The 15,106-nt window shown below is 44.9% G+C and overlaps 1 protein-coding gene across 1 annotated transcript in view; it reads left to right on the top strand.

Moving 5' to 3' along the window:
* Nucleotides 1–14,783, top strand: part of prex1 (phosphatidylinositol-3,4,5-trisphosphate-dependent Rac exchange factor 1) — a 73,693-nt gene extending 58,910 nt beyond the window's left edge. The window contains exons 25-40 of the mRNA XM_079173550.1: nucleotides 338–626; nucleotides 1,323–1,541; nucleotides 4,714–4,802; nucleotides 5,429–5,511; nucleotides 6,203–6,293; nucleotides 6,418–6,546; nucleotides 6,633–6,674; nucleotides 7,493–7,710; nucleotides 7,951–8,053; nucleotides 10,213–10,356; nucleotides 11,363–11,477; nucleotides 12,162–12,228; nucleotides 13,396–13,571; nucleotides 13,801–13,903; nucleotides 14,455–14,522; nucleotides 14,617–14,783. Coding sequence (XP_079029676.1) covers nucleotides 338–626; nucleotides 1,323–1,541; nucleotides 4,714–4,802; nucleotides 5,429–5,511; nucleotides 6,203–6,293; nucleotides 6,418–6,546; nucleotides 6,633–6,674; nucleotides 7,493–7,710; nucleotides 7,951–8,053; nucleotides 10,213–10,356; nucleotides 11,363–11,477; nucleotides 12,162–12,228; nucleotides 13,396–13,571; nucleotides 13,801–13,903; nucleotides 14,455–14,522; nucleotides 14,617–14,659 — 1,979 coding nt within the window. The 3' untranslated portion in view covers nucleotides 14,660–14,783. The remainder of the gene's footprint in view (nucleotides 1–337; nucleotides 627–1,322; nucleotides 1,542–4,713; nucleotides 4,803–5,428; nucleotides 5,512–6,202; nucleotides 6,294–6,417; nucleotides 6,547–6,632; nucleotides 6,675–7,492; nucleotides 7,711–7,950; nucleotides 8,054–10,212; nucleotides 10,357–11,362; nucleotides 11,478–12,161; nucleotides 12,229–13,395; nucleotides 13,572–13,800; nucleotides 13,904–14,454; nucleotides 14,523–14,616) is intronic.
* Nucleotides 14,784–15,106: the final 323 nt, after the last annotated feature.

Raw genomic sequence — 15,106 nt, 5'->3', positions numbered from 1 at the left:
TTCGAGCACCGCACCCTGGATTTTAAAGGAATGTGTAGAATGTAGTGCACACCCCGGGTTCACTGAAAGAACTTGATCTGTCTGCTGTTTTGGGATGTCTCAAGTTATTGCAGCACAGTTTGGCATTCAACCCAAGTAAACAAGTTTGTGTCCTGTGTATATCAGTCGCACGGGTGCCCTTTAAGAAGTTGTTTTCCATCAAAGACAGGAGTGTTGCCTCATATGGTTTTTGAACATCTTGGGTAACGTGATGTGATGTAATTGTCAGAGAGTGAAGTCTGTTTCTTTCACCCACTGCAAACATGCTCTTTACACCCCCCTCTGTCCTGTCCCGCAGCACAATTGAACCCCATGTCCCACACCCAGCACTGTGTGACCAGCATGGGCGCTCCCTCCTGGAGCTGCTCCGGCCTGGACGGGGACGAGGCGGACGGCAGCGCGGAGGTGAGCTCGGATGGAGGCGACGGGTCGACGGACAATCGGCGGAGCGGCGTCCACGGGGAAGGCGGGTTGAGCTTCCTGCTCAAACAGGAAGACACGGAGACCCAGGACGCCTACATTCACTTGTACAGCCGCCTGGACGTCGCTGTACGGGAGATGAGGCAGTATGTCGCTCAGATAGATGTGTAAGTGTTACAGTTTCCTATGAATTCTGTGCAACTGAACTATTTGTTCCTCACTTTAATATTGTAAAACCAAGTGTCATCTATTAAATTAAAAGAAAGGTGTTCACTCATATCCATTCAGACAATATTTTCAGCTCTGCTGGTGCTATTATCAAATATTGGCATCCCACTGGTGTTTATTATTTTCGTAGCCTTCACGGTGACATTTTGAGATCTCTGCATTAAAAGCAAGGAGCTGTTATCCCAACGCCAGCCTCCCGAGGCTGTTCGTCTGCCTCTCTTTGTCTGCCTGCCCTTTTGGCTTGTTTAAAGCTGAGGATTTACAAAAGGAACATTCTTCAGGCCCAAAATATTTATGCGCCCGGGCCCAGTACAGGAACAGGGAGTGAGGCCAGGATAACATCAATAGAAAGAGACACATATTGTGTGTCTGTGCCGAGGAAGGGGTGTGACAATGTGGCTGAATATTGTTGGATTGTGCCCAGTGTATTATATTTCGAACGATTTCATTTCAATATACTTTATATTTCTTGAGCTATTAATACATTTTAAACTATTTAAAAATGCAAAAAATATACTACAAAAAAAGATAAATAAATAAATAAATAAATAAATAAAAGATGTGGTGTGAGTAACACATCATCGTTTTTTTTAATAAAACTTTTTTGAATAAGGTCTCTTTTTTCCTCTCTTTAGCCTCTTGTCGTCTATCACCGAGCCCACGCAACCCCAGGGGGAGGGTGGGGAGCCTCCGGCCTACGAGCCCAGCCAGCCACCCTCTCTGGCCCCCTGCGAGGACGGCTGCGACCAGGACAAAGTGGAGCAAGGCGGCATTAAAAGGGTCTGCTTCAAGGTGAACGAGGAGGACCAGGAGGACTCGGGCCACGACACGATGAGCTACAGGGACTCCTACAGGTAACGACTAAAGACCGCGTCATAATGAAATCAAACACATCTTTCTGAATATTAGAATGTAACCTGGCTGTCAAGCTTAGGAAGTACATTTGTTTATCCTCAAATGTCTTCTGGTAAGCCTGGCTGCCTGGTAAGAAGCACACAATCTATATTTAGCTTTTATAGGAGCATGGTTGTAAAACACAAGAAAGGAAACATCGAACACCCTCGTGTCACACCTGGATTTGTAACTGTGGACTCTAAAAAGCATGAACAACATTGAAACTCCCTCTTTACCCTATAAACCCATAATGCTCCCCCCCCCCCCCCCTCGTTCGGAGGCCGAAAGTCATTCCAGATGTTGCCCTTTTTTAACTGCGATCGAGGGCTAAAAATAACTTCAAAATGTTTTGGTCAGATCTGGTTATGTCATTTGCTCGTTGTGAGTTCATTCAGATGTTTCTGTGTGTGTGTGTGTGTGTGTGTGTGTGTGTGTGTGTGTGTGTGTGTGTGTGTGTGTGTGTACATGGTTCACTAGGCAGTGCTCCACTGAGCCCCACCCTCCACCACCCACTAAGATGTAGTTATTGGTTGTTGGTGTGGTGGGCTGGTGTATAATAGAGCCAAATGTTTGGGGCGCGGCCTCCTCACCCACTCTGTCATTAAGGCCCCGGCCACGCCATGTGAAACGTGAGCTCATTGCAATAAAATGCATAGGAGAAATGTAGACTGTTGTTTGTGTGGTACACACACACGCACGCATGCGCACACACACACACACACACACACACACACACACACACACACACACACACACACACACACACACACACACACACACACCGTGAGGTGTTTATTCAGGGTTTGGACGCCCAGTGGAAAACCTCAGTTCAAGGTAATAGTGCAGGGCTGCACAGTGAATGTGGATGAATCTGCCCACTTGTGATGAAAGATGTTTCTGTGTCTCAGAAGGCGGGCAGTGAAAGCTTTTCTTTTTTTGTTGAGTCTTGTTGAAAGAATCGGACATGAAAGCCCGAGGTGGTGACAGATCGCGGCAGAGCTCAACAGTCAGAGGTCACTGCCTGAGTACAGTTTGTGAGGAACATAATGTGAAAACGGGAACAGAAGAGAGAGACACTTGCAGACACGGGGGGGTCAAAGACATAAAAATGGAAATGAGGGGGGAAGAAAGAAATGGTGATCAGGTAGTGCTTGTTCTAAACTCTGGTACGTTGTCGTAAATCTCTGGCTCCTGTATCTGCGTATGACCCTGCGAGGACCTTTTGTCTCGAATTAAGACGACTGTGTCCGGACCCAGCTGAAACGGATCACAGTCCCCTCCAAGCATCAGAATGCATCTCGAGTGATTGATCGTCCTTCGTCGCCTAACATTTCAAACGGTCCTATTTGTCTCTTCCGTTTCCTGAAACAGCAGCATCCCCAGAATTGATCCGCTACTATTGATTCGCTTCCTCAGGTAAACCAGCTTGCTCAAGACATTACACTTCCTGACAGCAGATGAACCTTCATTTCCAGACTTAAAACACTCCAGCTTGAACACATTGTGCAAGTAAAATTTGTGTTTTTATTGTCCGGGATGTCCCTGAAGCTGTCGCAGCAACATCCAAATTGCGTTCAACCTTTTTAGTAGCTGAGTAGTTCCTCGGTTCCTACTGTGCATTGCATTGTGGGACAATATGTCCATTAATGCCACACTAAAAATTCAAGTGGTTTCAGTCTGCACATTGGCATTTTTTTGTGTCCTTAATTTGGGCCGTTTTTCCACTGTGAATGCTACATCTACACCGTTTGCAAATGGGACATGGCTACAATTAACGAAGCAAGCTCTCTCTAATATTCTCGCGCGTGTGTGTGTGTGTGTGTGTGTGTGTGTGTGTGTGTGTGTGTGTGTGTGTGTGTGTGTGTGTGTGTGTGTGTGTGTGTGTGTGTGTGTGTGTGTGTGTGTGTGTGTGTGTGTGTGTGTGGTTTAGGTTTAAGCCAGATCCGCTACTACAAGCGGGATAATTGTCACAGTGGTGCTCACACTTTTGGCAGGAGGCGTGTGGTTAAATTTAGACAACACCTCTTTGTGTGTGTGTTTGCCTCTGAATTCAGCCAGAAAACACACCTACTTGTGCAGAAGCAGATATCCAGAAGGGGAGTAATGCAGGACACATAGGGAGAAGGGGAATTGTGTGTATATTAGGCAACAAATAAACAGAAAAGCAATGGGAGGCCTGGAGTATGATTAGACAGAGTGGAGGGAAAGAGTACAAAGACAAAAAAAACAACTTGGATTTACGAGTGCATCCACACATATTAGCATTAGAGTGTAACACAGTGTGCATGTTTGAGTGTGTGTGAATAAAAGCCAGCCAAGAATTCAAGCCAAACGACTAAAAGACGGCCGTATTAACTCTCTCCCCATAATTGGAGCAGCTCTGACGTAGCCAAGCCCCCACAACCACCACAATCACACTCACATACACACACACACATTAGGGACCACGGAATAACCCAGCAGGTGATATCCACTCCCTACTCCCCCACATTGTCATCCCTCTTAGCTGGCCACCAGCAAAAGAAAGACAAAGTCCTCCATTGTCGCTCCATAGCTCGTAGGCCATTTGTCATACTAGCTCAGCCTGTGAATCATTCAGAGCTCCTCCGAAGGCTATCGCGAGCGTGCTGACTTGGAGCGACGTATAATTTGAGCCACATAAATCTTCCACGTGCTCCCGGTAATCATGTTGAATCACGTAGATGCATGACTATAAATACCAGACCATGCCGTTTTTTCTTTGCAAAACTGTCTCAGGCAAGACTGTAAGTGCCAGCACGAAGGAACCCACCAAGCTACAGAGAGCTTGTGTTTGTAAACGTATCGGGGCAGATAGGCGAGCTCCATTTCAGTGTTCAAGGCTAGTGCATTTGTTAATCTGTGAAATGTGTGGGACTCTGAGTGTAAACCAGTGGCGGTTGGTTGCTGTGTGAAACATTTAATTACCTTTCAGTCTTTCATACTGTAAATCAGAAAGAGGCATTTACAATCAGAAGGATTACTTGGCAGCATAATTACAAGACGCAGCTCTCCAAATCCTCTCTGTGGTTTGAGAACGGAATGAACCCTTTGCTTTATTATGCATTTTAAAACTGTGTGTGTGTGTGTGTGTATGTGTATGCTTTATTACAGCGAATGCAACAGCAACAGAGACTCGGTCCTGTCCTACACCAGTGTGCGAAGTAACAGCTCATACCTGGGGAGCGACGAGATGGGATCAGGTAAAGGAAATGTCGAATATCTGACCTTTTCATGTGAAACAATGATCGCTTCACAAACCAGCGTCAAGCAAAGAGCCGACACGACAATACAAACGTGTCGCTCTCCAAACAGAAGAACGTGTAAAGTGAATTTAACGTAAACAACATGAGCGAGGCCGAAGCAAAAGCATGCTTCCCGAGTGTCAAACAAAGACAAGAAGTAATGGATGTTTGCATCAAAAAAAAGTGCTACTCCTCTTTTAGTTTGTGATAATGTTGATCGTATGTCACACTTCCAGAGCGCCAAAACAGAGAAATACTGGAGATGTTCGTTGGCGGTGACCGTGGTCAGATATTTCAGACACAACATTTCGTAACCCCGCAGCCACATTTTTGCTCCGTGAGCCAAGTATGTGTCCAACGCTGTTTATCGCCTCGTTATTTTGTCCACAATGAGGCATTCAATTGAAATGATTTAGCAGCCTTCATCCCCTCCAATCTTTTTCATCCGAATTTAAATTAAAACAGATGGATAGAAACGTGTTTGATAAGTGCAGATGGTCAAATAAAAATGAGCGCTGGCGTACAAAAATGTGTGATCTCTCCTCAAACTGTTATGTTTGGTGTTTTTATTTTCCCGCTGCTAGGGGACGAGCTGCCGTGTGACATGAGGATTCCCTCGGACAAGCAGGACAAGCTGCACGGCTGCCTCGAGCACCTTTTCAACCAGGTTAGTTCTGGGGTTCGGCCTGGACTACTCGATCCATTCATTTTGGGACTTCCAAACTTCCATCTAATTCGAACAGGACGTGGCGGCAATCTATTCCCAAACTCACACTTTGGAAGACAAACTGAGATGACTTAACTTTAAACTCAGCCAAAAGATTTAAGCACCACCACCACCACCGGCAAACGATTTGGATCAGATGATTGTGATAGTAATCAGTCGACATCTGGGCTGAGTTACCTCGAGGAACTCTCTGTCCTCTGGTCAGGATCCTGGTTTTCTCTCTCATCTTTTACTTGACCTCCTTTTCTTTCTCTCCCTTCCTTCATTCTCACTTTCTCCTCTCACACACACACACACAAACACACAAACACGCTGTCTTTTCATCTCCTCTTGCCGGCACTCCATGTTCCTTGGCTGCTCTGTGGGCTACTCTCACTGCTATAGCTCTTTGCACATGTAAACAGCAGCTCAGGGAGGCCTACAATCACAAACGCTGTTGTTGTTAATGCTGGAAGACTCTGCCAGAAGCTAGAGTTGTGTTTATATGCGTGTGTTTGTGTGAGCATGTGTGTTTGTTTGAATGACATGGATAGAAAGAAAGAAAGAAAGAAAGAAAGAAAGAAAGAAAGAAGATGAGAGGCGAAGATCAGCTGACAATATATACTTTGTGTGCTTTAATTTCTGCACACAGGTCGACTCCATCAACAGCCTACTCAAAGGAGCAGTCATGACCAAGGCCTGTGAGGAGACCAAGCACTTTTACTCAGACCACAGCCAACCAGGTATTCATAAATGTGTGTGTGTACCGCCAGAAAGGTGAGAGGGTGTGTTGTCATGTTGATACTGTTACACGACAGATACGCACGCTCACACATTCCTGGATTTTCTTTTACTTTTTGTGAACAGAGTTCCGACAAACAGAAGATTGGACGATTCGCTGTCGCTACATCATCCACAAGAACATCCAGGAGGACCCTTGGAACCTTCCCAACTCTATCAAAACCCTGGTGGAGAGCCTGCAGCGATTCGTGGACGGTTAGCGGAACACACGCACACACACGTGCATGTGATTCGTCTACGGTTACAATCAAAGTCAACTTGTTTTCCTTCTGTCCCCACAGATGGAAAGAACCAGCTTCTCCTGGCTCTGCTGAAGTGCACAGGTAGAGGAACATGTCAGCGTTGTAGATAGAGACCAGTTAACAGTCGGAGCAAGGCGCCGCTGACTAATCGAACTAGATAAGACATGCTGTGCAATCACTCGGCAGAATTCAGGCTCAAGCAGCAGGAAACGTCTCATAACTGGAGTATTTTAAATGATTCCAACAATTTAGAGCACTTAGCAAATGAGATCATCCATCATATGAAAATACAGCCAGTTCTACATCAGGGCATCTGCAGGTCCTTAAGACATCTTCAAAGGTTATTCAATTGTAACTGAAATATTTATTTATGATGTCAAGAATACAGTTTCATGGGATTTAATGTTTATATTGTCTTTGTTTCTGTCAGTTTGTCACATTAGTTCTAAAACAATGCACGCCTGCTTTTGTATTAATAATGAACAGCCTAGTAATATAGCCATATGTAAGTATGTTTTGATTTAATCACATCTGCTTTATTGCAGAAGATAAAGCGGATGTTTAAATGTATTTAGTTTCCAGTCTAATTTTCAGCGCTGTTTTTATTTTCCATATCGGGCACATTTCCATCTCCAGGTTGTTTTGTGTGTTTGTACAAGGATGAGGGCTTGGTGTCAGAGCACATGATGCTCCAGTCACTTTGAACTGTGCGCAGTGGCATGTGGTGCTAGTTAGTGGGAGATATCCTCTCAGGGGATCCAGGCTAATGGAATAAAGTATTTGTACCGGAGCAACTCCGGGACACGTGTAACGAGGAAGGTTACCGTGGGAAGTCGGGATGCCTTAACCCTCTTCTGCCCACTGATCTTCCCCATAATCTCCCCCTTTGTTCACAACAGACACGTCTCTGCAGCTGCGACGGGATGTGATCTTCTGCCAGGCGGCGACGGGCGCCCTGTGCACACTGGCGGAGCAGCTGTTGGCGGCGCTGCGGTCGCGGTTCAACAACGCCGGCGAGTACCAAGAGGACGGCAAGGAGACCAGCCGCAAGTGGCTGGAGCAAATATCTGTCATCGGCGTGCTGCTGCACTTCCAGTCTACGCTGGCACCACACCTGGTGAGCACAGATGTTTTATTTTGGCAAACTGATTTGTGATGTAGCTTCTCATAAGTTGGATGCATTACTTAAAAAAGTCTTACCTGATGCAGTTTTAAGCAAACATCAAGATGTAGTGGCTGTCCTTTTGCATCCGTGTGTCTTGGGTCTTTTGGGGTTTCTAGCAATGCAGGTGTCTTCTGACTATCGCAACTCTTTTCCCCGCTACGACTGAGCTCTCTTTTTTTCTCCCCCCGGCAGAAAGAGGAGCGGACCATGCTGGAGGACACCAAGGCGGCCCTGTTGGACTTGGACAAAGTCACTGTGTTCTTCAGGCAACTGGAGGATGAGTGTCTAGTCGCAAGTAAGAGACTCCAACAAGAAAGACTGACTCTGCCCATTCAAACCACACCGCTGCTAATGAGCAGCTGTATGATTCGACCAACTCTGAATAAAGTTCCATTGTGTGGATGTATGGAAGCCATTGAGGGCGAAATTGACATTTTATCATTGCAGATTCCGTTTTCTTTTCAGTGGAACGCGACTGAATAGGGAGCTAAAACAACACCATAATGGCTCCATAAATCATCTCAAACAAGGGCACAGCATGCCGTCTCTTAGAGTCCTCGTTGCCCTTGTATTAAAGATAAGACGGCCCCTTCTTGACAGGCTCTAAGAGGGAATCATTCAAACTAGAGTGCTGCTCTGAAACGCATGAAATACTGACACATATGGAGGCACCGATAGATATACACAAACAGTACTGTAAACTCATGTGTAATACTCCGCTGCATGAAAAGGGCAAAACTGATTTTGTGGTTTGCATCGCTTCCGTCCCGCCAAACCACTCACGGTCAGAGCATTAATTTCAGAGTACGCATTTGAATAGAAGAGTGCACTGCAGTAGCTTCAACTGAGAATGCACCGCAGGTTGTTCATAGTGGGCATTGTGAGCATCCTGACGTGACCGGGGCACATTTGTGCCTTTTAATAACCTCAGTATCTGTATTCACTGAAGGTGCTCACCGGCCACCAGGAGCCTTAAAGCCAGCAGATACAAAAGGACGGCCGCATCCTGAATCAGTTCTCCTTTCAGCCTCCTCAATGTGGCCGGCAGAGATTTGCCGTTCAAAGGAAAAGCACAACATGCACTTCCCATTTTGGGAAGCAGGGCTGTGGATGAAGCAGGGGATTTGTTATTCTAGGATCACGCTCTGCAGCAGAAAGTATTTAGTGTGCACATGGCATGCGTATATTTTGCACGAACATGCAAACCAATGCCTGCACATACTGACTTGGTCATTCATACTGCACTTTATGTAAGACCGGCATGTAGAGATATACACAGTGTGCAGACCTAAACTCCTACACTTTGATGTAAAAAAAAAAAAGCAACAAACAGTTTTTAACCAAACGGCTTCGCTGAAGTTGCGTTTCATGCTCAGAATGCTGCAGTGCAGGCAGATGGTTTGTGGCGGCAGCCTCCATTGGACAGTATTGATTTGCTAATAGCATCTTCAGCAGGCCGGGAGCTATTGGTGGGGCACAATCGTGTGAGCACCACAGAGTCTGAGGCATCACGGCCAATTCCACAGGATTACGTCGTGATGGGTTCTCTCGCAAAGAGCGCTGACCCTAGAGGTCGCTCAGTAAAGGTCATCTTTTCCATTTTCTAAGAACAGCTCATGTGCCACAGTCAGAAACCGCTGCAAGGTATTCATTATCACTAGTCATGTATTGTTTGTAGAATTAGAAAAGGTTACTGCTCTGCTTAAGTAATTCAGTTATGACAAATTAGTTTGAACTACAAAGGGAGCAGAAATACGCCAGACAACCATCTAAATTGTACATGTGTCGTTGTCCTCCATGATGGGGATCAACCTCTGTCCATTTAAAAACATCTCATCCCACCGGTGTGTGTTTGCCAGAAGCTGTTACATTAAAAACAGACATAACAGCATATGTCGTGCAGATTTCCCCAAAATGACCATCGGTAATTACCGATGTTATATTTAAATGGTCTTGTGTCTTTTTTTTCCATTACCGTGCGCTCTGTGGCAGTGTCAAAGCCAAAGTAAGGCCATGCTGGAGACACAGGGAGTTTTCCACATTTCATTTAGTTGACATTTTTCTGAAATCCTGCTTAGTAAAAATACAAATAACTCAAAATGATTGCTGACGCTCAATAATGCAGCAGTACGTCTGTGCTGTCTTTAACGGCATCGGAAACCTGGACTTCTGACAAATGTAAACGTTAATACACGTTTAGAGTGACGGGCCTGTAAAACTTCACTGCTCTATCATTAATGCTGAATTGCATATGTGTTGCATATGTGAAATGAAGTGTTTTTGTTCACTCTAAAGACTATTACATAGTCTAAAACAAAACATCTGAGGGTCGCTGACTTCATAGCCCCTCACCGTTTGTTCACTCAACACATTTTCACGTGTTGAGTGAACGGCCAGAATGATGATAGTGCGGTCTTGTTAACGTTCTCCCCTGTCTGCGTCTATGTATTGCAGACACACCGGTGTGTTACCAGGTGGAGGGCAGCCGGCAGGCCCTGAGGGTCACTCTGTACCTGGACAGCTGTCACTTCAGCGAGCTGCCCACCCGGCTGCAAAATGGAGGCAGCCTCAAGCTGCAGACCGTCCTCTTCACCAGGGGTAAGGCTGGGACAGAGGAACAAAGGGTGTGGAGAAAGAAGTGTAACACCACACAACAGTGGCGAGTGTTGTTCCTGTTAGAATACAACATCTGTTTACCAATAGTTTTATACAGGATTTTTGTTTAAGCAAGAACATAAACTACAATTCTGCATTAAAAGGTAGTTTAATTTAAGCATTATGAAATAAAAAACAAAACTAGAGTCTCACCATGACGTCCAATGCTCAGCACACTGTTTGGGTCAATGGGGCCAAATTCAGAGAGGGTTATATTGAACACAGAGGAAACACTTCTGCACGCTACACATTGAGTTGTATAATTTAAAAACACTCTCAGAGCATTATGCAGCCTCTCACACACGCACATTTCCTGAAAGCTCGAGCTTTTATTAAGTTAGATTGAAGCCTTTTACTCGGCCATTGACGACACTCCGCCTTTGCGTTCTCCTCTGCTGCCGTGCGCCTTCTAGTTCTCCATCAGTCTCTGCTGGCCTAGTGTGAACGGATAGAGTCATGCATCAGGCCTGTCTGCCAAATGGCCATTATACGTACTTCCATAGACGAGCGCCAGTTGGAACACTAACCCGATGACAGAGCTCACATCGTTCTCATGTCGTTCAACTGGAACTAAGTGCTGCATCGCAGCTTCAGAGCCAATCAGCAGTACAGGTCTGTGGTTGAACATTGCCACCTACTGGAAAATAGTCTTTGCTGCAGGTTGGGGGGGTTGTTACGGTATTGCAGGTGCTGAAGTTTGTGTGAGTGCGTGGCCATATCTGTGAGCACCTTATATATTATATTAAGTAAGGAGATTTAAGGCATTAAATGTTATTTCACACTGGAGGTTAGGATTACGCCTGAGGCTGGTTGGATCGGATGGATTTTCAGAATCAACATTAAAATGATGTTTGTGTTAGTTTAGGGTTGGAGGGCATGAAAACGTGCGATCATGTAAAAGCGTAACCCATGTGTGTTGACCTAAATGCCTCCTGCCCGTTCCATCCAGCACTGGAGCGTCCAGAGGGAGTGTCCCAGCAGGACTACGCAGCCATGGAGGAGTTCCAGCAGCGCACCAACGCTGTCTCACTGGAGAAGGTCAAGGCCTACTACCGCAGGCTCAGGTACGCCATGCTACACTGCGTCGCTGCCCTCACTAGCGCTCAGGGATATATTTCACCTTAAAGGGAGAGTCGACCCTGTGATGTTGCATAAGCAAGCAGAAACGCTGCTTCGACTGCTGTTTGAACTAGTTTCAAGGTCCTGAATTGTTCAAGGTGAGAACTGACTCCTTTAGCTGGACCAGTGGCTCATGTAGTGACATCAGTGATATCTATGCAACATTAAACAGCCTTTGATATGAACTTGGTTAGCAGTGAATGTTGTACATTTTTGATAATCTCTGTCTGCATCATATTGTTTTTAGATGTCACGTGTGCAAGATACAATGTTTACAAAATGTTTACAGTAAAAATGTGTATTTAAATAACTGTAAAATATTATATTCAGCAATTTCAGTTCATGAAGTTCAGATCTACAGAGCTGCATATATGACCGAGTTTTTCTTTTCTTTGAGTTATTATTTATTGCCCTGTGTAGTGTGATGTCTTGTGTGTGCGTTAATCCCCGATAAATTACTCATGCAACATCAATAAATGATGAAATATGTACTGTAACGGACACATATTCTCTAAAGCGAAGTACTTGAGATGCTAGATGACTCAGCTTTCACACAGAGTGAGTCAGAGGAGAAAAATGTGTCGATCTCCGAACAAGATGGAACTAGATATGTTCTTTTCCCCATACAGGGCTTTCTATTTGGAGAAGTCCAATCTCCCTACGGACTCAAACACCACAGCGATGAAGATAGACCAGGTAAATATACACTTATTCTGTTACATTTCCCATTTATTGCCTTTGCTGTCTACTTTACAGTCTCGTAACTTATATCCTGTTCTTGTAACATGAGTCCATTTTTTATATAACGTTGTGACTGGATATAAATGCAAGCACAGATACTGGGCCTTGAAGTTAGAGACCTGCAACCAAGCATTTCAAAAGTAAGATGTACTGGAGTCCTGTTCCCTCCACTGGAACCCGCACCCTCCCCTCCAACTAGTTTGCCAAGACTCCCCCTATTAACTCCAACTAACCTCAACACGTCAACATTATACAACTGCATCCATTTGAACCTCAGAGATGATTAGATTAGAAAGCGAATCCTAGTTTCCCAAACTGACTGTAGCTGAACTAGATTCCAGTGAATAAACCCGAATAGAACATAGTTTCAATATCTAGAGCCTCATTCTCAGGTTTTCATCGTCTTTTACAAGAAAGGCTACAAAGAGTTGAACCTCTTTGTGTTATTCTGAAGGGTTGTCCTCTTATTTCTGCTGGTGCACCATCTTAACAAGTCACTTACTCTTACTTAGTCTAGTATCAAATAATACAGATCAACTTTTTCACTGTTTAAAAAAAAAATCTTAATTTGCTCTCATTTTAAAGGGACAGTTAACCACACAATCCAAAATATATATTAACATAATCCGCAGGCCTTGTTTTCAGAAGTTTCATGTTGCAACATATGGTTGAAAGAAAATAGTCCCTTCATGAAACTGCTCACAACAAGGCCTTTGGATTATCTTAAGTACCATGTCATGATTTCTGGAAAGTGATGTTGCGTTTTTTGGGCATCAATGAGAGTGTCATGTTGTCCTGTTATACTGGAGAGAAGGCAGACGGCTCTACAGACGATACCTACAAAACTAGGCAACTCACACCAAAACAATCAAGACTCTCAAATAGCACTTCTGGGAATATGTCTATTTCTTGATTTTGCTGTGAACTGTCCCTTTAATTGATATTCCTGTGTTATTCGTCAGTATTAATATTTGAATATAAACAAGTTGGTTTTATAGTTTTGCTGAAATACAGATTTTAAAACTTAATAGTAGTGTAAATGACTTGGTAAGATGGCCACCTTTGCCACTGTAACTTCTTGTTTGCAGTCCATTAAACCACTGACCTGTCTCCTCCCCACAGCTGCTGCGACCCCTCAACACACTGGACGATCTCTGTCGACTGATGCAGTCCTACGTCAACGTGCGCCCCAGCGCCCAAGGCCACCCGTCGGGTGTCAGCGTGCTGTGTGTGTCCTCCGAGCTGTGTAACCGCCTGGGAGCGTGCCACATCACCATGTGCGGCACAGGCATGCAGAGGTCAGCCCGGCGCCACGCTGACATTTTTGTACCGCTTGTGTAGCACCACTAGACTGTCAGCTGCGATCAAGATTAACACAGCGCGGCCTCGCCTCGCTGTTTTGAATACGTTTCTACTTCGAGGTGTCCCGCAGCGGGTGCACATACCTGTGTGGACAACCCCATTCGTGTGTTTTGTTCCAGAGGTGCACGCCGAGCTGACCCTCTCAACCCGTTTGGTTCTTTGCAGATGTACCCTGAATGTGACCCTGGAGCAGGCGATGATCTTAGCCAGGAACCACGGCCTCATGCCGCGCTGCATCATGCAGACCATGGATATCATGCGCAAACAGGTAAAGCTCAGGGGCCGTGGATGCCTCGTATGGCCTCCCCACTAAAGTGTGGTGTCTTTGCACCTACATTTTGTTCATTACAAATTATTTTACTATGACTGATAATACATCTATTTTACAATAAGAGAAAGTGTGTTTTTTTGGATATTGATGTGTATTTAATAATACAAAAATCTTATCCAATTTTGAAGTTTGATGTCTGATGCCATGAGCCCAAGTGTTGCACTTGAATGCGTCACAGTACAATTTGCTTGGAATTACAACTTAATTAATCATATTTAATCTCCCAGCCTGATTCCATGTACAGTTAGAGGAACAATTGTGATCAAACATTTTTCTCAGCTACTTTAGCACCAAGTCTTACCGTATGGATGCCTTTGTCAAAATCATATCAAATAATAATCTGAGTTGCATGAAATGCCATCAAATCCCCTGAGTTCCAGCAGGTATTTCTAGACATTGTGGGCTTTTTAATGCTAAGTGATTCAGTGTAATGTGGTCATTGTAGAGCATATAGCATAATGTTTCCTTTTTTTTTTTTTTATTACCAGGGAGCAAGAGTTGAGCTCTCTGCTAAAAATCTCAAGGTAATGGACCAGATGCCTCCATCATTCCCAAGGTACTGTATAAAACCTCTTCCAATGCCATCAGTACGTGATATGGCCTTGAGACGAGGTGGATTCTCCTCATTTCCTGCTTTTCTTTTACAACAGGCTCTTCAAGCTGTGTTTGCCACCGTCAGATGGAGATTTCTAAGAAAACCGTCACTTCAGAGAAGGCATCAGAGAAGAGGGTGAATGTGAAATAGGAAGATATGATGAGAGGTGGCAATAACAGAGGTCTCACCGCTTTCTTTTCCAAGAGACGCTCCCACTGGAAACCCCCCCCCCCCCCCCCCCCCCCCCCCCCCCAACTGCCCCAGTTACACAGGGATCATTCCACCATGGATACCACTAAAGTCCTCAGTGCAAAGTACAGGTTAAACAAGACTGTACAAACGACTAATGACAGCTACTAGGGAGCACCTAGATTGAGACTGATGCAGCCTGAAGCTCCAGACTAGTCATGTACTGTTATACTGGGAAGCCACCCAGATAGAAGTAGCATTGCTCTGTCTGTCTGTCTGTCTGTCTGTCTGTCTGTCTGTCTGTCTGTCTGTCTGTCTGTCTGTCTGTCTGTCTGTCTACACAAGGCTGACAACTG

Source organism: Pholis gunnellus (assembly GCF_910591455.1).
Source record: "Pholis gunnellus genome assembly, chromosome: 2".
Classification (NCBI taxonomy): Eukaryota; Metazoa; Chordata; class Actinopteri; order Perciformes; family Pholidae; genus Pholis; species Pholis gunnellus.
Note: the sequence above shows the minus strand (reverse complement) of the source record. Positions and strands in the feature narration are given on the sequence as shown.